General features: G+C 33.4%; 2 protein-coding genes across 3 annotated transcripts in view; both read left to right on the top strand.

The window, feature by feature from the left end:
• LOC145246124 (PC-esterase domain-containing protein 1A-like) overlaps window positions 1-2969 on the top strand; it is a 43536-nt gene extending 40567 nt beyond the window's left edge. The window contains exon 7 of one of the 2 annotated variants that reach the window (XM_080107973.1): window positions 1363-2969. In XM_080107973.1, coding sequence (XP_079964099.1) covers window positions 1363-1374 — 12 coding nt within the window. In that variant the 3' untranslated portion in view covers window positions 1375-2969. The remainder of the gene's footprint in view (window positions 1-1362) is intronic. The other variant, XM_080107972.1, reaches the window with a different exon arrangement.
• Window positions 2970-6765: 3796 nt separating this feature from the next.
• LOC145246123 (nucleolar complex protein 3 homolog) overlaps window positions 6766-23739 on the top strand; it is an 88053-nt gene continuing 71079 nt past the window's right edge. The window contains exons 1-4 of the mRNA XM_080107971.1: window positions 6766-6880; window positions 9308-9543; window positions 15412-15578; window positions 19641-19807. Coding sequence (XP_079964097.1) covers window positions 6869-6880; window positions 9308-9543; window positions 15412-15578; window positions 19641-19807 — 582 coding nt within the window. The 5' untranslated portion in view covers window positions 6766-6868. The remainder of the gene's footprint in view (window positions 6881-9307; window positions 9544-15411; window positions 15579-19640; window positions 19808-23739) is intronic.

Here is a 23739-nt window from a genome sequence, read left to right as displayed (position 1 = left end):
TGCCCATACTGACTCGTCAGGCTATCAGGAATAAAATATGGAAAAACCAGTGTAGCTTAATTGCCATATTTTTATAACTTACCACTTAGTGTGGTTTAAAAATATTAACACACTGCTGCCAAAACCACACTGTGAATCTCAACGTTCCGCTGTCAAAATTTTTTTCTTTTTATATTTATTTATTTATATATACATATACACAATGGAGTCACCACTTATCAAGGCCTGGAGGCCACTCGAGAATAAGGGTTAATGAGTGTAGTCAATGACTAGTCAATGGGAGAATATAGTAATGGTTAGTAGAAGTTTTGTAAATTAGATTACCTAAGGGGACGTTTCATCAAGAATTTGTTTACGTTGGACTTGAAGATAATCAGATTGTAGTCAGCTTGAAAGCAGGCAAACGAAAGAGAATTCCACAGGCATGCAGTTCTAAGAAAGAAGCTTTGTTCATGGAATCCACATTTAGGTTTAGGCACTGATAAAGAGTGGGGGAAATTATTGATAGTTGGTTCAGCTAGTTGAGCGTTTTTCGTGAAAGTTTGGTGAGGTGGGACGATAGATTGGAGCTTAGATAAGCACTTTCCATAAAAATAACAAAGCAGAGACAGACTCACCACGTCTCTTCTGTGGGGAAAGAGGTTGCGGGGAAGAGAAAAGAGCATTTGTTTATTATTCAGTTTATTTTTGTACAGCATACCATATACATCACTTGACCAAACGTAGCCAAACTTGAGTCAAAATGTCAGTCTTTAAATGTATTTGATTTTGGGGTATCAAGAAGTCACACTTTCTGTACTAAATTTGGTTTTATTCATTGTAGAGACTTCCTACTTGGCCCATATTGTTGCCAATGAAGTCACAAATTTTATTTGACATTGAAAATTTCCTTTATGTAATCGATAAGAATATCCTGCTTTCATTCCATCATCCTAAGTCGTTGCAGTTATATTTTTAGTGTCGCTTGCAAGGACCCATTGCATAGTGGATAAAGTATTTGGTTAAATTATGTTGTAAGGTTCAATCTTCAATGCAGGCGAAACTCAATATACAATTGCAAATTAGAACTACCCAGTCATAGTTGACGGAACAAGTGCATGCTACCCCATGTGGATTAAATAAAGATTTTCATTGAAATTCTGTGCAGATTCTCAGAGTTCGACAAGATACACCTGAAGAAGGATAGAGGTTATATTAACCGAAATGTTGACACTAAAAATGAGAACAGCAGTCGGAAGAATATGAATAAAAGATTTTTTTTTTTTTTTTCTATTTTGTTACATTTTTTTTTTTTAATTTTCTTTTTATTTCTTTTTATTTATTTTTATAAATTAAAAAAAAAATGTTATTTTTTATTTTCAGAATTCTGGTTAATTAACACTGAAGTTCCTTCATCAAGAATCACCATTTTTTTTTTTTCCAAGTTACCTTTTATGAATCTTATTTGACAATTTCACATGCATTCCAGTTTGTAAAAGTCAAAGTTTATAAATACAAAGTCTATTTTTTGTTACATGTTCCAGAAATATAAGATATACAGTGCAAGTCTAGAATACAACTTAATTAAAAAAAAAAAAAAAAATCAAATGCAAAATAAATATGTATGTACCTGTCACAGAATGAAAATGTCATATTCCAAATATCACAAAGTAATTCTTGTTTTAACTAGGAAAATCAAGTTTTATAAGGAAGCAGAACTGTCTCACTCCGCCATATTTAAAATTCATCACTGATTACCTCCTCCTTTACAACTTCTCAAGAAATAGATAAAAATCAACCTTGTAATGGCTATGCTTTATTATTAATTATTAAAAATTATAAAATGATTTTCTATATAAATTAAATCAATTTTTGTGAGTTTTGAAATTATATTTTTGTTCTGTGATGGCTATATATATATATATATATATGAGCAAACAGTTAATAAAATATGTTAAAAAACACTTTGAAATGAGTTAAAAACATATTTAATCTGAAAAGGAAACACTAGATAAATGGATAGTCCTTAATCCGCGGAGTTTCGAAGAAATACTTTCCTTCTCATCAGAGGGTAGGAATTAGGAAAATTTGGGATCAGATTTTGCATGCAAAAGTATTTGATGAAACAACAAATAAGTCAAAGATCTTACTTGAAAACAAAATAAGTTAAGCAGAGGGAATATGGTGAAGAAAAAGGTGATTACACATTAATGGATAGTCTGGTGGAAGATAAAAAAAATCCAGTGACGGTAAAATCCAAATGTAAAACTTCAAGAAAGTTAAAAGAATTTCCATCTTTTAACTTTTAGCTTAATGTTAAAAAAAATTATTTAATGAAACTTTTTTTTTTCTAATTTTGGGTTTGATTTAATGTTTTTGAGCCATGTTTCAAGATGATCAATATTTGATCCACTTTTCTGTTTTCAAAGAATTCTCTATTTCGGATCAAAACAGAACTTTCATATTTTGATCAACAAAAAAAAAAAGAATTACGGAATTATTATAAAGACTTGAAATATGTTGAAAGAAAAACTTGGTTCATCATCAAAATGAACATTTTTTACAAATTTTGTAAAATAAAAAAACATTTCTTGTACATTTTGAAGACCTAAATTCAAAGAAAAATTCATTTCTTTTTATTTTTTTTTACTTTTTATTGGTGTTGGTAAATTTTATTCCATTTGTATTTTATTAAAACATGACTGTTTTGATCCTAAAATTATATTTAGTTAATGCAACTGCATAGTATATTCTGTTCAAATTTTGCTTACAAATTGTTTTATGGAAGGTTGAAAGTGCCTAGAGAAACTTTTGTCTAATTTCCTTTTTTTGTCTTCTGATCATATATTTCATATGTTCATCTCATCTTTTCATTATTGAAAGACATTTTGTTTTTGAAATATTTCAATCTCAAGTTTTGCTGTGCAATTCTCAACATCTTTTGGTAAGCATTCATTTGCTTTTTACTGCAGCTTGTATCTAAAAAAAAAAAAAAAAAAAAAAAATGTAAAAGTTGAATAAAGAAATAAATTTAACTGTTTTTTTTTTTTTTTTTTTTTCCGTGTTTTGATTCCTCTCCCCCCCCATCCGCTCTAATTTTCATTGGTTCAAGCTGAAACTTTTTTTTTTTTTTTAATCAACTCTCTAGAAACTTCTAGAAATATAAAATACACTTTTTGATTCCTGACTTAATTTAGATCACATATATCCGCCCCTCACCCCCTCCACACTAAAATTGAATTTTAAATCAATTGTAAGCAAGTAAATAGGAACCATAGCATTGATAGAATGATGCTGTTGCCTTTTTTTTTTTTTTTTTTTTTTACATAGCAGTCACCACTTATCAAGGCTCGAGAAAGCCACTCTAGGATAAAGGTGACTGTTTATCTTTTTTTTTTTTTTTTTTTTCTGCCGTCTCACACCGTCAATATCTGCAACAGATGTAACTTTCAGGCCACAAATGCATAAATTGAATCCTCATAATGCTATTTGCAATCTCTGATCTATTTGGATGGAATTTAAAAAAAAAAAAAAATAAATAAATACTTTTGGAGCATTCCTCGTAACTTAAGGTGACGATTTTAGATGGAAGATTTTTTTTCAGAAGGAATTTCTTGCAGCAAAACTCATTCAGTGACAGATGAAAACTGAAAAACTGGTTGTATATGAGAAAAGTGGACTTTTAGTATTTACTTGCAGGCTGTCCGGTGTTTCCAGTCATAAAATAGGCATAAATATTACATACAGAAACTGAGACATGCACGCAAGTATTTTTAAAAAAATTTTTTTTAAACGGTTCACTTGTCAGTTAAAAAAAAAACAAAACTAAAGATCTTTGCTCTTTTATTTCCAAACTATCTTCAGGACTTATACAGATTAGCTACCTATTTGTCGTCCGAAGGGTCGAACTTTAAAATGATACCGATCTCGTGAAAATCCGTCGCCTCTGTCGAAAGTTTTAGGCAGACATACATTTAAACAGGACAGGTGAGATTTATATTATAGAAGATTACAAAGCTAATTCTCTATTGAATATTATATTGTACCTAATATATAGTACTGATTTCAAAAGTTTAAAAAAAAAAAAAAAATTACTTGAGTGACATCAGAATTGAAATAAAACATTTAGCGCTCCAGCCACGTTTCCTACCAGTGAACCTAACAAGAGATAGGTAAGAAAGATTTAATATGAAACGATTTTAAAAAACAGAAAGTAAAAATATGCTGGCAAGTTGAAATGAATATTTTGCATCCCCGCATCTATCAAGCTGACTTGTGCTTTTCTACCCAGTCTCCAAGCAACCGAAGCAGCAAGTAGACTCATCCTCATCATTCCAAAGAATATAAGGGGGGTAGGTATTTATTTGCTTCCCCACGTAAGCAAAACATAACAAAAGGTCGGTTTTTATGTGAGGTGAAGTGGGAGGGGGGATTGTTTATATAGGGTTGCCCCTACATAAACCAACAACCAATTGCCACAAGGGCAATGGTCACAAAGTGCAGCATCCGCGGGAACAGATACTACACTTTGAGATATTAAATCTTTTATTCATGCTAAAAATACAGTCAAAATCAACGATGAACAAAAAATCTTAGGCACATGGCCAACTCAAAAGGGGGGATTTTGGGGGGGGTCGTTGGTCATCCTTGTCACTCCAGAACTAAACAAAATCAAAAGTTTCTCCCAGCTAGTATCTTCTTTCACCATAATACCACATTCACCCTTTCATATTGGGGGACGTCCTACTTAACTCCCAGTTTTTAAAACATTTTTTATTGACGTGTAAAAACAATAAAATGGTACAATAATTCATTTGTGTCGAGGGCGGGGGAAGAAAAAACAAAAGGTGATTAGTAGGACCCTCCCAACCCCGTCTAGTTGATAGACTGCCCGTTCCACTAGGTTTGTAAAAGGAACCTCGCTTCTGCGGGTCAGTCTCTAGGTGGGGATGCCCTCTAGATGGGGGTGAATGGAGAAAAGAAAATTTTGTGGGTAAGGGATGGGGGTTAGTTTGTATTTCTTTCTCTCCAAGATGGGTAAAATTTAGAGGAAAGGGATTAAAACAAAAATTGCAGGTAAGAGGGGATGGGGATCTTGGAGGCTTCCTAATCGGGTAGGGATGGAACACACACTTAGCTAGCTGAGAGGCTACTTGTCTAATTTTACTTTACGGAACTGCGTGTTCCACACCTAGGCGGGGAACACGTATTCAAATTTGGCTCCTCTTCGTACACACAGACTTGCTACATGTATCCATCTTCTGTCAAATGCCGTGCGATGCAGCCTTCTTCTATGACATCTGATCTTCACCCGTAGTTGGTGTTTAAAGAAAACGATCAGATCCTGATCAGAAAAAGACAACACCACTCCAGCAACCTTGCAGACGCGACGTCCAAATCACCATTCTCGCCACGACCAGGATCGTAACGTAGACCATTTGTCTTTCTCGGTCCCACGGCAGCCTCACGTTGTCCACGACATTACATTTTGATCTCCGCCAAAAGACCGAGTAGAATGTAATGGGAGTAATATTAATGAAATTTGGAACGTTTTACTTATAGACATATGGTGATAGAAATGGAAAAATCAGATGGAGCCACGTTCTGCTAGCAACCAATCAGAAACCAGAATTCCTCCATAAAAATATTGAATCTTTTAGCATTCCAGCACATAATTTTTTTGTGTCAATACGAGAAAAATCTTTTGCTCTTTGTCTGCAAAATTATAAAGTCCAGGACTTGTACAGAACAGCTACCCATCGAAAATTCGTTGCCATCACTCAGATCTTTGTTGTCTTGATTTTGTAAAAATAATATATATTGTAATCCTCGTCCTCGGCAGGCAATGAATCACATGCCCATTCTCCTTGGAGGCTGGATTGAAGAGGCAGATTTTCACATTGGAACCAGTGACATCATTCTAAGAGAGCTAGTGTTGCCTTTTTTTTTTTTTTTTTTTTTTTTTTTTTCAAATTAAAGGTGAATCCAAAATATACGAAACAAAGTTCAATAAAGATACAAAATGCAGAAAATAAAATATATGAACCAGAATAAAAATATAATAAGTATATACATGGGGACACACAATTGTTGGTGCAAAAAAAATTCTGAAAACTGAACTAAAATTTCAAGTGTTTAGACCCACAATTGGCAGAGGAGTTTGGGTAGAGTCTGCAACGGGCAACTCTTTCAACTTTGACTCCTTGACAGCAAAATTTTCGCCCCCAAACTGATTAAAAAGTTTGCTGCATGTTTGAACACCCTTATGTAAAATTTCAAATGTTTAAAACCAAAATTGGCTGAATAGTTTGCTAGAGACCGCAAAGATCAAATCTTTTGAACTTTGACGCCTTGGCAGCCAAATTCTCAGCCAAAAACTGATTAAAAAGCTTGCCCTATGTCTGAATACAGTTTATGTAAAATTTCAAATTTTTAGACAAAAAATTTGCTGAATAATTTAGTAGAGACCGCAGAGCTCAGTTTTTTTTTTTTTTTTTTTTTTTTTTTTTTAACTTTGACCCCTATTATGACCCCTTAGCATTTATTGTTTGGGGCTCAAATCAAATTAAAAAGTTTGATCCATGTCCAAGTAACATACATCTAAAATTTCAAGTGGTTAGACACAAATTTTGGGTCTAAACACTTGAAATTTTAGATGTCGGTTGTCTGGACATAAGTCAAACTTTTTAATATATATATATATATATATATATATATATATAAATATGCACATAAAGTTATGCACAGTACATAGGGCCCGAGCAAAGGCGAGCTGAACTGCTAGTTAATAAAATAAAATCAAACGAGATCGAAACCGGCCCAAAATATTTAGTGGACTCTTTAGTCTTCACCGTTTGCCTGGAAACAAGTTACCTCCCTTATTGTAACGATGGCTGCCGTTGTAAGTAAACACGTGTTTTCTTTTCTACAAACGTAATTCATTCTAATTATCATCAAATAGAATCATTTGCTCGTATTTTTTGCTTAATTTTGGTTTAAATATTTTTAGGTTAGAATTGAACTTTACGTTTCGAAATAATGAAAAGCTAAATCTTATTTTTTTGTTTGTACTTTTTTTGATTTGATTAATGAATTTCACTGCCGTCTTTTTTTGTTTGTTGAATTGGTGAAAAATAAAGTTTAATTATGCGATAGTTTTTCTTATTTTAGAAAGAATTTTATTCAAATTTAAAACTTTGGTTAAAAGAAATAACAATTCGTTTTTTTTTTTTTTTTTAACAATTCACAGAAATTTAAGGAAGAAGTAAAACTATGGTAAATATGAAGAGTTACTCCACACTCGAAAATTCCTTTAAAATTACCACTCTCATAGGTTTTCCGGGTCGCTGAAAACCAAAATGATGTTTAAAATTACGGTAAATTAGTAGTTTCCAAGATATGAAAAAATATATATTTTAAAAATGTGGGGGGATCACTGTTCTATAATAATTTAACGTAAAATGAGCATCCACTTTGTGGCCACGATTTTTTTTCGAGGGGCGGCTTTCGGTAAATATTCAGATACGTTACAACAGAACACCGACCACTCTAATTTGTTTTTGTTTTTTTTTAGGGGTAATCGAGGTCGTTGACAACGAATCTGATAATCAAACCCGGGGCAAATTTACCGTTTGCATGGTATTAACCCCTGAGCCCACGAACTATTTCCGCCATTTTACAGCTCCCGTTTACGCTACGCGCGGTGACATAAACGACGGCAGTTGAGTGTGTCTTTTTTTTTTTTTTTTTTTTTTTGTGCGGATAAGATTATAATTCCGGATCAATCTCGGACTAATCTAGTTGCCAAATTCCATTTGATTCAGGAACTGAATAACTTTCGGATAACAATCGCACTGATCTCATGATTATGATCTCACTCAAAGACAATTTTTATTGATCCTGTCTGACATCACAACCAAAACGAAAACAACTGTCCAGACAGGATTTGCAGTGATCCGATGGACTGAATATCTTTATGAATTTCCATCGAATCACTGCAAATCCTGCCTGAACAGTTGTTTTCGTTGGAAATATATCATATTTGTTATTTTTTGGAAATATATCATATTTGTACTGTTATATACTGGGTGATATGGCCGTGACGTCTATTTTGTTAGCACCATCTATATTCTAACTATCCGAGATTTTTGAATATCTTGATAGATAGAGAGATAGTTCGTTTGTGCATATATGCATATATGTTGTTGTAAGTCGTCTAGTGAATGGAATGGCCGCTGTTCATTTATCTATGAATAACGAGACGCTTTGTTATAAAACAATTTGATTTATTTAATAACAAACATATACACATCATACGGCGGTGGAGGAGATAGTGTGACGGGGAGGGTGTGGTTGCAACCGTGACAGGCAGTTGAGCGTCGTCTGTCCTTCTCTCTGCTGTCACTCTCTCTCTCTCTGACTGACTCTTGACTTGTTTATGATTGCTTTTTATGAATTTTCCCGTTAACCAATTTACGTAATCGACCCACATTCTGACCCTGTTGATGTTTGCATTTGGTCTTACTTGCGGACGAATTACGTCATCTTATTCCTGGGATTCATTTTTGTCGGTCAGGGTTTAAGTTCATCCGAACTTTGCTCCATTCAACGTCTGACCCATAAACCGACTTGCGTCATAGGACCAGGTCATCCAATTCCAGTTCATTCACCCCTCCCCTCTATTGTGCACTGTACTTCAATGCAGTACAGTACAAATATGATATATCTCCAAAAATAAAAGAAAAACCATAAAAAAAAACTGCTAAATTGTGCAAAGAGTAAAACCAAACAGGAAAACCACGTAAAAAAAAAAATAAATAAATTTATTGGACTTAAGGAGTCGGAGTCGGATAAAAAAAAAAATTCTGACTCCTAGTGATTGGATATGACCTTAGACTATATCCGATGGTGAGGCCCCAGCTTGCGGGCTTTAGGGAGTGTGGAGCCACCCTTTAATTGCCATTGCTCCCAGGTCCACTCTGACCCAGAGTGGTAATACCTGTTAGGGTCCCAACTATGGGTTAAATAGAAACCAATTTAAAAAAACAAAAACAACTATATTGTATTAAAATATTTTTTCTTCAAAATCACTGGATTCGGCATTAAATAACCTGAAATGGGTTGATATACCGTAAAACAAAAACAACCAACCAACCGACTCCTAGTACTCTTAGAAATCTGACTCCGACTCCAGCTAAAACCTTCAACTTGCTTAAACTCTGCAACTCTGTTGCCAAGTTAGTAAAAGATATGTTTGGGCTTATATTTTTTCCTCTCTCGTCTATTATTTGATTGTTTTTGTTTTTTTTCTCTCTCGTTTCATTTTCAGAAGAAGCCAAAGAAGGTCTCAAAAGGGAAAGCGAGTCACGTGAAACTGAATAACAAAAATCAGAACAAAAAAAAGAAGAAAAAATCCAAATTGAACAAAAAACAAAATGATGAACCTCGCGTGGAAAAGATTCAAGTTGAAGAAGAAAATGAAGAAATTCCTTTGCAAGAAGAAGATTTTGAATATTTTGGATCGGACCAGGCGAATTTGGCATTTGTTAAAAGAATCACAGAAAAGTGAGTATAGAGAAACGTTCCGCTTCAAAATAAGCTAACATACTTTTGGCATAGCGGTGACAAGGTAAATCGGTTTCTTTATTCTGACTGTTCTTTAATATTTCTATTGTGAAGCGATTTATTGAAATAAAATATAAGAGAAAACATTATTGAAAAATATACAATAAAAAAATAACAAAATATACAGATAAAAATAACACTTAGTTTTCATTTGAACTTTTAATAAAATTTAAAAAAATTAAAGTTTTATTTTATTTGAAATTTTATAAGAAATACGTGTTTATGAAATCATAAAAATAATTTTGTTTTTTTTAATTAAAAATTTTTTTTATTTGATTTTATAAAACAAATGTTTCAAACATCATAAAAAAAAACGTATCCAATGCATAATATTCCCAGAATTGTTTTAAAACATTTAAAAAAGTTTTTTCAATAATTCTTACAAAAGAATAAAACTGATTTCAATAATTCTTACAAAAGAATAAAACTGATTTCAATAATTCTTACAAAAGAATAAAACTGATTTCAATAATTCTTACAAAAGAATAAAACTGATTTCAATAATTTTTAATTAAAATAAGACCAAAAAAAATCTTTTCAATCATTATTACAGAAGGAAAAAAAAAACAACCAGAAAAACATAATACAAAAATAGTACACGTTAAATTTTAAAAATAAGTTTTTTATTTGAATTTGTTATAATAAATATATATTTATGAAAGTATAAAAATAAAATTATTGAAATCTAAATAACAAAATTTCAAACATAAAAAAACGTATCCAGTACATAATATTCCCAAAATAGTTTTAAATGATTTTAAAAAGTGTTTTCAATAATTCTTAAAATAGAATAAAACTGATTTCAATAATTCTCAATTAAAAAAAGACCAAGAAAAAAAAAAAAAAAAAACCAACCAGAAAAACATAATACAAAAATAGTATACGTACAGGGGAGATATAGGGTGAGAGAGAAAAAAGTGAAGAAACTGATTTGCTTTGTCACCGATTCCATTAGCAGCCATGCCAGAAGTTAGGAAGTAATATTAGCTGACTATGACCTGTTATTCTTTTTTAGGAGAAACATATCCTCAGATTTTGTAACTTGCATCACAGATGGACAACTGCTTGAAGTTACTCAAATTTTCAAAATTTCTGAGTTTTTATGATGTGCATCTGTGACACAAGTTCCAGCAAAATGTGAAGACATGGGTTTCGAAACCCTAAATTTTTAGATGATCTGACGTGGAATCATCCCTTAGCTGAAGTAGCTGGAAACATGGGGAAAGCATATCTCCGAGATAGCAGAAAGATTTTACTACCTCCAGGCTATTGTCCTCTAGTGCCATCTCTTTGTGGACACGATCATTAATAGGATAAGTCTGTCCATGACCTCTGTAAACCAGGCCTGTCAGCACAAAAATGACACCCTGCACATGGGAAGCAAACAAGACCTGTTGAACAGACTGTCGATAATGAATGAGAGCTATTTTTTTTTTTTTTAATTTTTTTTTGAATTTATAAAATAAATATATGTTTATGAAAGTATTAAAATAAAATTATTGAAATCAAAATAACAAAATTTCAACATCATAAAAAAAAACGTTTCCAATACATAATATTCCCAAAATAGTTTAAGAATATTTCTAAATGTATTTCCAATAAATCTTGAAAACAAAAAGAAAAAACAAACTAATTTCAATAATTCTTTATTGAAATAAGAATCTGGGCAGGAGCTGCTAAAAAGACTTATCCTGCCTTGACAGACTTCAAAATAGACTTCGTAGCCTAGTGGGGGATGCCTTTTTCTCTTCCCTGCAACTTCTTTCTCACAGAAGAGACGTTGTGAACCTGTCTCTGTTTTTTTTCATGGCAAGTGCTCGTCGGAGCTCCAATCTATGGTCCCCCCTTGCCAAACTTTTACGAGAAACACTCGTCTAGCTGAAAACACTATCAATAATTTCCCCCACTCTTTTTCTGTACCTAAATGTAGATTCCATGAACAAAGCTTCTTTCTTAGAACTGCACGCCTGTGGAACTGTCTTCCATTTGCCTGCTTTCCAGCTGACTATAATATGGCTGTCTTCAAGTCCAATGTAAACAAGTTCTTGATGAGCCGTTCCACTTAAGTTAACAAATTTACCGAATTTCCATTACTAACGATTACTATATTATCCAATTGACTACTGTACACTCTTTAACCGTTATCCTTGATAAGTGGTGATGCCTATGTAAAAAAAAAAAAAAAAAAAAGGCTAAAAGGAACTTTTTAATGATTATTAAATCAAAAAAACATAGAACAATTGGAAAAATGTAAAAAAAAAAAAAAAAAAAAAAAAAAAGTACATGCCCAGGGGATATATTGACGTGAGAGAAAAAAAGTTAAGTAACTGATTTGCCCTATCACAGCTTCCGATAGCAGTCACACCGGAAGTTAGGAAGTACATTAGGTGACTATAAGCATTTTTTTTGTTTTTTGTTACTTAGGCTTAAGAGTTCAAATACTCGATTTTGAAACTTTAATTCTGTTCAGAAACGACTTTCTACACCAAGTTTTAACAAAATAAAATATTCTATTAATTTTACTTTATTGTAGACTGTTATCCTCATCTTTATAGTTGTTTCACAACGTTTCAGCCAACTATTCCTGTGGCCTTCGTCAGGTGGTTAACCTCGACGGGATAGGAACACCGAATCTCCTTACTGCATTCTCAGCAATTACTGCCATCCATAGTTTTTGTTGTGTCACCACGCTTTTGGCAACAAAACAAAAACTATGGATGGCAGTAATTGCTGAGAATGCAGTTGGGAGATTCGGTGTTCCTATCCCGTCGAGGTTAACCACCTGACGAAGGCCAGAGGAATAGTTGGCCGAAACGTTGTGAAACAACAATTATAAAGATGAGGATAACAGTCTACAATAAAGTAAAATTAATAAATAATACTCATCTCAATAATGAATTCCAATTAAATAGATCAATCAGTACGGACCCGACCATGGAAGATCAGATAATAAATAAACGTGGATTTATAAGACCAAAAAATCCAACCTTGATCGCCCTTCAGGGCCGTGGTGCAGTGGATAGAGATGTTGAATCTCTACGATTCCAGGTGAGAATTGTCTGAAGCGGTTTCAATCCTACTCAAAGCCGGCCAGTGGTGAGATGACAAACTATGGATGGCAGTAATTGCTGAGAATGCAGTTAGGAGATTTGGTGTTCCTATCCTGTCGAGGTTAACCACCTGACGAAGGCCAGAGGAATAGTTGGCCGAAACGTCGTGAAACAACAATTAAGAAAGATGAGGATAATAGTCCGCAATAAATAAAATTAATAAAACATTACTCATCTAAATAATGAATTCCAATTAAATAATATATATAAAATATTCTAGTCTTAAAACAGAAGGCCTCCACTAAAAAAAAACAAAAAAACTTTTGATATTTTTTTTATGTTGAATTCCTAAATCTGCATGATAAAAAGCTTCCTTAACCATACCTCCTGATCCTAAGTCCGAGTGACAAGTGATACTGCTATCAACTCTATCACTAACCCTAATTGCAGCAATGTTCTTTTTTATTTTTTTTATTTATTTATTTTTTTTTTTTTTACAAGTTTTGCAGTGGAATGTACTCAGACGAATTCACTACACTTGTACCCCCTCAACATAAATAGTCTCAACCAGCCAGATAAACAGCAAAATCTCGCCTCTTTGTAAAATAGGAGGTTCATATTAGAAGATAGAGTATACGAGAGGAGCGGTCATACCTTTCTTTATATATATAGGCCAGCATCTTCATCTTCTGTGTTGATCACAGCTGTTGGGTGTGAGATGAAATGTACACGTATGATAATTTACAACATGCTGGAATCTTGATGAGTACCTTTTTTTTTTTTACATGGAGTTCACTACTTATCAAGGCCCAATGGCCACTCAAGGATAAGGGTTATTGTATGTACAGTAATAAAAGGGATAGTGTAGCAATAGTATTGGAGAATTGGTAAGGTAATAAATAAATGTGGATTTATAAGACCAAAAAATCCAACCTTGATCGCCCTTCGGGGCCGTGGCGCAATGGATAGAGATGTTGAATCTCTACAGTTCCAGGTGAGAATTGTCTGAAGCGGTTTCAATCCTACTCAAAGCCGGCCAGTGGTGAGATGACAAACTATGGATGGCAGTAATTGCTGAGAATGCAGTTAGGAGATTCTGTGTTCATAACCATCTGACGAAGGCCATTACTTAGGGTGGGGGCGGTTCATCAGGAATTTGTTTGTGTTGGACTTGAAGACATCCAGGTTGAAGTCGGGAGGGAAACAGGCAAGCGGAACAGAGTTCCACAGGCGTGCACTTCTAAGAAAGAAGCTTTGTTCATGGTATCTACGTTTTGATTTAGGCACAGATAGGAACCATATATTTATGTTATATATATATATTTTTATTCCAGTTGTTTCATCTTTCCCCAGGAGTCTGCCTTATGTGTCTACATCTTTTTCTTTCAGCCTCCGCTTCTAAGCTGAGTTGGAGCAGCCTCTCTCATGTTCCCATGGTTTGCTGAAAACTCCTAGACTGTTCTAAAACGTCGTGTTTTCTCTTTTCCGGTGACGTAACCAATTAAAGGAACGTGACTTCCAGTCGCCTATCTAAATATGGCGTGATTAATGTCACTTATCAATTAATGTTTTGGATTTCTAAATTCTTACGTTTATAGCTAACTAGAGCTAAATCTATAAACATATCACTTAACTAATTACATTATTAACTTTCAGCTAAACTTATTGTTATGTGGAGATAGGTAACCAACCCGGAACATTCTACATAAGGGACCAAGTCACCGGTTTTCACCAGACTCTTGTAAAACAGAGACTTTCTCCCTGAACATATCACTTAACTATTTACATTATTAACTTTCAGCTAAAGTTATTTTACCAAAACAATATTTCTCTTATCAGCCTAGCAAGGTCAACTGGTGTTGTTCGGAATGATTCCAGTTAGGTATATGTATGCATGTGTATAGATTAACTCATAAAGTAATTAACCAATCATTGTGAATTTTGGAACTTAGCTTCTAGACGTTCGGAGGCATAATATGAATTATATCTTTTAAATTAGAGGTACAAAAAAAAATGGGATAGTAGTTTGCCGAGAAAATCCAGATATTTCTAATTTTTATGAAACTTTCAAACTACGAGGTGCCTTCAATAAGTTTCCAGACTTTTTTTGCACAGGCATTTAAAATTGTTATAGAAATGTGGAAGATTTGTAGGAAGTTTGTCCCAGAGTTGCTCAAGGAAGATTAGAAAGAAAGACGTTATAATTAAGAGGGGCGTGGAATAAGTAATGCCCCTGACCCACTTCCAGTTGTCTGATCTAGCTGAAATTTTTCATGTGCAATGATTTATATCTCTAAAGATTATGTGGCAAATTACAGCTCTGAACTAATTGTGGTTTCTGTTTTACAGGTGTTTGAACTGAGTCAGGTGTGAAATGGCGCCTGTTGAATGTCGAGCAGTGATTCGGTTTTTGTATTTGAAAGGATGCACACCACAGGAGACTTTTGATGAAATGAGAGAAACTTATGGCGATAATGCCCCATCATATGACCTTGTAAAACACTGGCATTGTGAATTCAAACATGGCCGGAAGTCTGTGGAAACAGCTCCCAGAGCTGCATCAAACGATGGGAGAAATGCATAACTCTGGATGGTTCCTATATAGAGAAAGACTAATAACTGTGCCAAGTTTCGTTGCTCTACTGCTATGGGAAGTGGGTCAGGGGCATTATTTATTGCACGCCCCTTGTAGCATCGAGATTTTATTTTACTGAAAAGTTTTGATCATTTTTTTTTTTTTTTTTTTTTTTTTTTTCAGTGTAAAACAGAAGAAAAGAAAACTTGAAGTTAGCGAAGAAAAAAGTTACGAAAAATCTCCCAGGAACAATTTTTACGACAAAGACGATAAAAAAGTCTACAGATCTCTTCTTCCTGTCAAAATCAAAAATAAAATTATTCCGCAACAAAAAGAGGTCAAACAGAAAGGTAAGTAACATTTTCTATTTTTTTTTTCTTTTTTTTTTTTTTAATCTTTTTCGACACACTTCAGTGTAAATGACGATAATGTCCGTCCATCATTTATGAAGGTGACTAAAATAGCACACAATTGTTCCGTGGGTGGAGATGATTCATCAGTAAGATTCAAACTTTAAAGTGTCACCCGCATATAATGCACTTGTGATTTTTGTAAGAAAAAGTGCTCACTGTTCTGTCTTTTCAAATAGCGCATTTCCTCTTGCGTTCTTCAGTGCATGTGAATTCAGCAATTGTGGCCTCTTTGTGGGATTACCTTTCTCAAGTTAGATTTTCCCACTATGCAACCCTATGAGTCTTCACTTTTTTGTTTTATTTTACTTCAGTCGAAGTTCTCAGAAATCAAGGGGCCCACTACCCGGGGGTAACACTCGAACTCTATATGAGATACATAGATATTCGAATGTTCCATTAAAGTTCCTTATCTCTCAAACTCCGAGTTAATAAAGAAATTGAGAACATAATTTTCCTCTCCCCAATTGACTATTTTCATACGTTGTAGTATATCTTTCATTTTGGTCTTACTGGACTCCAGGACAAGAATTTATCTAGTCTGGTGGAGTATCCAGCTTCGTGCTATTACTTGAGGCCTCGTAAAAGCTAATGTAAGTTGGCCTTAGTGAGGAGATCTTATTTGGGCTGCGAATACGAAATGTGATTTTGAATATTTGGTCAGGGTTTACTTCTATGGGAAAGTATCCTCATGCCAGATTGTTCTGACAAACCCCTGTACAGAGAGACCTTAGACACTCGAGGATAGTGTCTAGTAGGCATTCAAGTTCTCCCCTCAGTGTGACTACCCAAGTGTTACAATAAATATCCTGGAAACAGCAATCAATGTACGTTTGTCGCCATTGAGACACTTCTGTTCCACTGGTGGACGACTTCAGGCACTGTTGAGGTTAACAAACAGTATTCCATTATTGTTTATCTCAGGTCATGACGGCAACAGTTCTAAGGGGGATGGGAGAGTTTCTTGGTTTTTCCCAATCAGCTCCGATCTGCAATTTTCTGGAAAATCAAATGATGACATACCTCTTTTGTTGGGCTGTCCATTTCTCGAAGTGACTTCTTCCTGTTGTGTTCTGACTGAGAAGGGTAACTAATATATAAGAAAATTTTAAGCATTTATTTTTACAAGAAAGATTCACAATATTTTACAATTTAAAAATTAAAACAATTCATAACAATAAAAAAAAATGGCTTAACTAACCCTAGCTATTCTTAACTAATGCTGGTAAGAGGGGGTGGGTGTCCCCCTCCTCTTTTTACAGAGAGACAAAATATGCATACTCACCCCATGGTTGCCGGCTGAGAAAGAGAATGAGTTCTGGCAAATTGCATTGTTGTTTCCTTCCCCCCGTATCCTTCCACAGGTGACCAAATCACCTCCCGGCTATGGGGGCAGTGACAACAAAGTGGCGCTTACGTCACATAGTGCCACCATTAGTTGGAATGAACTTCCACCGGTTTTTTGTGAGTCTTGAATCTGACATTTGACATATATGATCCACCTAACGAAGCTGACACTGTTGCAGCATGGTGTGTATGATGGGATACTTGAACAAGCTAAAACCTCTACATCTTTTTTTTTTTTTATCGGTCACCCACACTGAGAATTGAACCTTCAACCTTCAGGAGAATATCACTTTTAAAATTGATTTTTTTTTTTTTCGAGTAGTCTAACCACTCTAAGTAATACGAATAACCAAGCTTCATCTCAAACATTCAGAAACGTAAGATACAACAAGTTTGCTTCCCGTATCAGTTTTTATGAGGAAGACGATAAAAACGTCTGCAAACTCTTCTTCCTATCAAAAATAAAATTATTTCAACAGAAAGGTTTTTACACATCTCCATTTATATGACTGTATTGTTCTTCATCACTTAAGAAGACAAACATGAGCATGCAGTTGTTTTGTAGGTCCAGAGTTAGCTCATTGTTTTATAATAGGTTCATCATAGACTGACTCGCAGTGCAATATATAGAATTAGAAGTTAGAGCTCATTGTTTTTTTAGATTAGAAGTTCAAAAAATAATTCATAATACTTTATATTCTCATAAAAATTCATAATTTATAATTTATAAAAATTCTTAACTATATAAAAAAATATATATAAAATTATATATAAAAAATATATAAAATATAAAAATTATTAAAATAATTCATAAAAATTCATAATTTATAAAAATTCTTAAATATATAAAAAATATATATAAAAAATATATAAAATATAAAAATTATTAAAATAATTCATAAAAATTCATAATTTATAAAAATTCTTAAATATATAAAAAATATATATATAAAATATAAAAATTATTAAAATAATTCATAAAAATTCATAATTTATAAAAATTCTTAAATATATAAAAAATATATATAAAAAATATATAAAATATAAAAATTATTAAAATAATTCATAAAAATTCATAATTCATAATACTTTATATACTCATAATTCATAATACTTTATAACAATGAGTTAGCTCATTGTTTTATAATAGGTTCATCATAGACTGACTCGCAGTGCAATATATAGAATTAGAAGTTAGAGCTCATTGTTTTTTTTAGATTAGAAATTCAAAAAATAATTCATAATAAAATTAGAGAAACGAGTTGAACAAGTAGAGCCATTGTTAACATGGCCTGATGTGGACCGGCACATCACGGAACGGTTCATGGAACGCGATTTTAAGGGAAGATTGATACAAATTAGCGGAGAGTCTGATTCAAGGGTCAGAAAGAGCAGATCAAAAAAAAGTCTGTCTCTGATTCCCCGAGAATATGGATCAGCAGAGTTCTCGAGGAGGCGACAAAATAGAAATAAATGTCAGCTAAAACCATAGCAAAATAAAAACGAAAAAAACCCACCTTCCTTCTAAGGACGAGGAACTATGACGTGACTTTGACCCTGGAAAATGATTGTGACTGAATAAAACTCAGTTGTCCAGAAAGAAATGAGACTTGCATCTCTTCTCGAGACATTTTCACTGATTCTATTAGCTACTTCGTACCCAGATGATTTCATCCCCAAAATCATTGAGCTAGCTCAACTCTCTGGATAAGATAAAAATGATGCAATTACTAGCTAAATCCATATGATTTTTGGAATATGACATCTTTGTTTCATGATGAGTACGTACATCAAAGATTTTTCTGTATTTTTTATTTTTTTTAAATAAATCTGCACCGAATTAATGTTGAGACTTGAAGGTTTTTAAACATTCGAATTTCTTCAGATGTTTTTTTAAGAGTATATTCTATTAAACCTGTTATTATTCAAATAATTTCACATTGCTCTTTAAAAAAAAAGTAAAATAAAGGTTGAAAAGACATTTTGCACTAAGTAATGAGTTTTGGAAGATTGTCAATGAAAAAAAAACAATCGTCAAAAGATAAGCGTTTTATTATGCATAGTTGCCATTTAGAAAAATCATTCGCAAATGTGACAGTTTTACTCGGAACGTGAAGCCCTGTTACAAAAAAAAAATAAAAAATTTACTGTATATTTTTTATTTTTTTCATTGTATTTATTATACATTTTTTTTTTTTTAAATTGTGCACAAACATTAGTCATGGTGAAAGTAAATTTTTGCCAGAACAGATTTTCTACAAATATTCTGGTTACCCCTCTAGGGGGTATTATAGAGGTAAAATTGCCGCCAAATTGTTCATCCATTTATTTGTTCACACTTTTCTCGATAAACATGCCTTGGATTTTTTAAAAGATTTTGCTCAAATATTAGTCATGGTAAAAGTAAATTTTTCACTTGTTGAGTTGGACTCCTCGTATGCTCTGCTTGTTTTCTTGTATTTTAAAATTTGATGAGTTGCCGGTTTTACTTAAGCAGCCAGGGTATGCCGAGGCAACATCATGGAAAAACTGGTTGCTAAGTGCAAAAGTACCCCCCCCCTTTTTTTTTTTTACCGAAGCACTTTTCCTCTTCAATAAATTATTTTACAAACATTTGATTGTTTTTTTTGTTTTTTTTTTTATTCCAACTTGCAGAAAGTGATGTCGAGGAAGATATGGAATTAGAAGAAGAAGTGGAGGAGCAGGCGGAGCAATCTTCTTGTGCAGCTGAACAAATATTTAAGCAGCAACAAAATATGGTCGACATCAAAAGGAAAATGGCTCTGATTGCCCTCTCAGTTATTGAGAATCCTCAAGAAAAGGTAAAACACTTTGTTTGGAAATCTTTATTTTATTAAGATGAAGCAATTTAAACATTTTGTTTGGAAATCTTCATTTTATTAAGATGAAGCAATTTAAACATTTTGTTTAGAAATCTTTATTTTATTAAGATGAAGCAATTTAAACATTTTGTTTGGAAATCTTTATTTTAAGATGAAGCAATTTAAACATTTTGTTTGGAAATCTTTATTTTATTAATATGAAGCAATTTAAACATTTTGTTTGGAAATCTTTATTTTATTAAGATGGAGCAATTTAAACATTTTCTTTGGTAATCTTTATTAAGATGAAGCCATTTAAACATTTTGTTTAGAAATCTTTATTTTATTAAGATGAAGCAATTTAAACATTTTGTTTGGAAATCTTTATTTTAAGATGAAGCAATTTAAACATTTTGTTTAGACATCTTTATTTTATTAAGATGAAGCAATTTAAACTTTTTGTCTGGAAATCTTAAGATGAAGCAATTTAAACATTTTGTTTGGAAATCTTCATTTTATTAAGATGAAGCAATTTAAACATTTTGTTTGGAAATTTTCATTTTATTAAGATGAAGCAATTTAAACATTTTGTTTGGAAATCTTTATTTTATTAAGATGAAGCAATTTTAACATTTTGTTTTGAAATTTTTTATTTTATTGCAATTTATCTTTTGGGAATTTGTTCTGCAAATAACATGTATGCATACATATATAAGCTGCTTTGAATAAGTTTCCAGACTTTTTTTTTTGTGCAGGCATTTAAAAATTTTGTAATGTTGGATGTTTGCCTGTTTGTTGTTGGCCTGTATACTAGTAGTGTAGTATCTGTTCTAATACTTTATTTTTTGGAATAGAAATCCTTTCTAATTTTTTCCCAATCCAGAGTTTCCGTTTTTGAGGAGCTAGATTTTTTTCCTCATTAAAAAAAACCCAAAAAACTTTGTATTTAACTTTGCCCTCAATATCTAGGAAGTTGAAAATCTCCCCTAAGACTGGAGCGATGCAGTACTGCTTCCCTTCTACAAGAAAGGGGATAAATACTGCTGCAGTAATTATCATGGAATCAGCCTTATCGATATCGGTGCAAAAACATTTGTTACCATCCTGTTGAAGCAGTTACAAAGAGGCATATGAAATTCTTTATTTGGCCAATCAACTCTGCTGTTCTGGCTTACTTACTCCTCCCATACCTCTCATCATCCCTGACAGACACCCTGCCTTCCTTGAATCTTTTATGCCACTCAAAAACTGATGCTCGATTCATGCAAGATGGTCCAAAAGCAGTCTAAAGCATTCCATATGTTTCTGTGGCATTTTTTCCAAATTTAAAACAGAATTTTATTGCATATTGTTTTTCTAATGTGTCCTCACGTCCAGATCGCAGTTTTTAAATTAATCAGCTGTGACAATCACACTTTAGTAGGATATATTCCAGTTCCTGCTATAGCTGTTCATTTGGACGTGAAATCATAAAAATTGGCCAGTCATCTCATAAGATGTATAGCAATGACATATTTAATTTTAAAGAGTTTATGAGAAGTTTAAATGCCTGTACAAAAACGTCTGGTAACTTATTGAAGACATCTTGTAGTATTACAAAAAAGAAACCCTCAAACAAATTCAAACCTTTTCCAATTTAGCCGTATTATCATTGCTTAATCCAGTGAGACATATGAATAGCTAAGATTGTTAAATTATTCTTTTTCATTCCTCCAGGCAATGCCGCGAAATGAGTCATGCTAGTAGTTAACTAATACTTAGTATTAACTAATTTTGTGAATATGTTGTAAAGAAAATGATTACCCGTTCCAGGAATGTTACAGTGTTGTTGGCTGTGGCAATAATGATGATGATTATGGTGGTGGTGATTGTGATGATGTTGATGGAAAAAAAGAATGTTGTTAAGAAAGGTTGCTATAGTATTGATTTGATACACACACAATTATTTTGTGGATATAATGCATTGATAAAGGGGACTCAGTTCTTCTTCCTTGGTAATCAGGGTTGACACAAACGGCCATTAAAAACACATCAGCTAAAAAAGTCGACATTTTGAATTGAAAAAAATGTCAGAAATGGCGCCTTTTGGCAATTTGACAAGTCTCATCTCAAATGCCACCTTCGTTAAGAAAAACAAGTAACCTTAGTTCTTGGGTGGTCAAATTATTTGTGGGTCACCCAAAATATAGGCCACACTCTGCCTGGGAACCAACACCAATCAGAGAAAAGTAAAACTCTTGACTTAAGTTTGACTCGGTTCCAGGCCACTGAATCTACATTGTGAAGAGACAAGTCCTCAGATTTATGGTTGACCGCCTCAACTACACTAATAGAAGCCACCGGTTCCCTAGAATCTATATCTTGAGTCAGAAACTTATAAATGATTACAGTTTTGTAACTTTCAGTGATTAATTATCTTCTTTCGGCTTGAAATGACCTTTACTTCCCAGTGACATTGACTTGAGAGACTAGGGTTCAACGGGGATAGCACAGAAAGATAGCCTCAAGGACACACTGCCTGACCGCCAGGGGGACCCACACCATTCAGAGAATAAAACACCCTTGACTTAGTTCTCACTGAATCCACACTGTAAAGCAGTCCCCGAGCATTTGCATTTTGATCCAGAAATTTGTGAATGATCAGAAACTTTCAGTCAATAATTATCTTATTTTTAAACAATATGCCCAGTTATCGACTTGTTATTCTTTTCTTTTGGTTTAAAATGACCTCTACTTCCCAGTGACGTTGACTTGAGAGACCAGGCTCAACAGAGTGCACACCCTATCAAAAGCAACGTTGGGAGAATGGCACCATGTCCAACCGAGTCCTCTCATTAACCAGAACTCTTGTCAAAGAAACAGCCCAATCCCAGCGACCAAACAAGATATCACTTGCTGGACATCGTTTGGAGAGAAAGGAAGAGTAAAATTAATTCTGTAACGGGACACTTTTGCACCACTTTTATGCTCCCGTTACATAGGTTAAAATCAGGAAAAAATGTTTTGAATGATTACTTCAGTTTTTTAATCAAAATTGGATGCTTTTGATTCGAAAAATGTCTAAATTTTAAAGCTTAAGCTTATGGGGGGCTTAAGGAGAAAATGAGATTCAAGAAATCTGGCTTTCCTTATTTTTCTTCTTTTGTGTATTCAAAATTTTATTTAATATTTAGCATTTAAATAGTTTCCCAAATTATTCTATACTGAATACAACAATCTCAAAATCATTCATTTATGCTGTTAACATGTGGTGCGATTTATTATTCAAATGCAGGACTGTAAGCTTGGTGAAAGGAAGTTAAATGGTTAAAGGCCAGTCAGCTGCTGGAGTGAGAAACACATTAGTAACAATAAAGAAACAGGAGTATATTGTTCTTCTCCTTACAATCCTGTACAGCACAATAGTTTCTGGTTCAAAAGCATTCATTCCCTCAGACAAGGGTTGTTGAAAGTTTGTAAGTTCTTCAGAGCTCGGGACATCTTCATCGTCACCATCAGTGATCTATCAGTCACTCCCTAATCCCGAACATCAGTCAGGTTGCGGATCATGTGTTGGTGTGGACTCACTTTGAGCACTTTGGCATCAGTGATCGGTGGGTCAGGAAGGGGAGCACGAACAAGAAGAAGCACATGAACTGGCAGATTATGAATTGTCACTGTATCACAAACTGACGAAGTGCACTGATGATTGGGTATTAAACTTGGTGGCGTCAGTCTCAGAACGCGCTTATGCTCCTGCTTGTAGTGCAATATTCAAATGTGGGACCATAGGCGTGATGAAAGGGAGTTAAATGGTTAAATGCCAATCAGATGCTGAAATGAAAAAAAGCACACCTTATAATGGAAGGAACTGAGAAGTAAAGTGTTCATTCATCACAAAAAAGAAATAAATAAATTAAAACATTTTCTGGCTCAGCAATATTAAAACATTC

This window comes from Euprymna scolopes, chromosome 23 (assembly GCF_053919585.1).
Source record: "Euprymna scolopes isolate OS-2025 chromosome 23, ASM5391958v1, whole genome shotgun sequence".
Taxonomy (NCBI): Eukaryota; Metazoa; Mollusca; class Cephalopoda; order Sepiida; family Sepiolidae; genus Euprymna; species Euprymna scolopes.
This window is presented reverse-complemented; position numbering and strand designations above follow the sequence as displayed.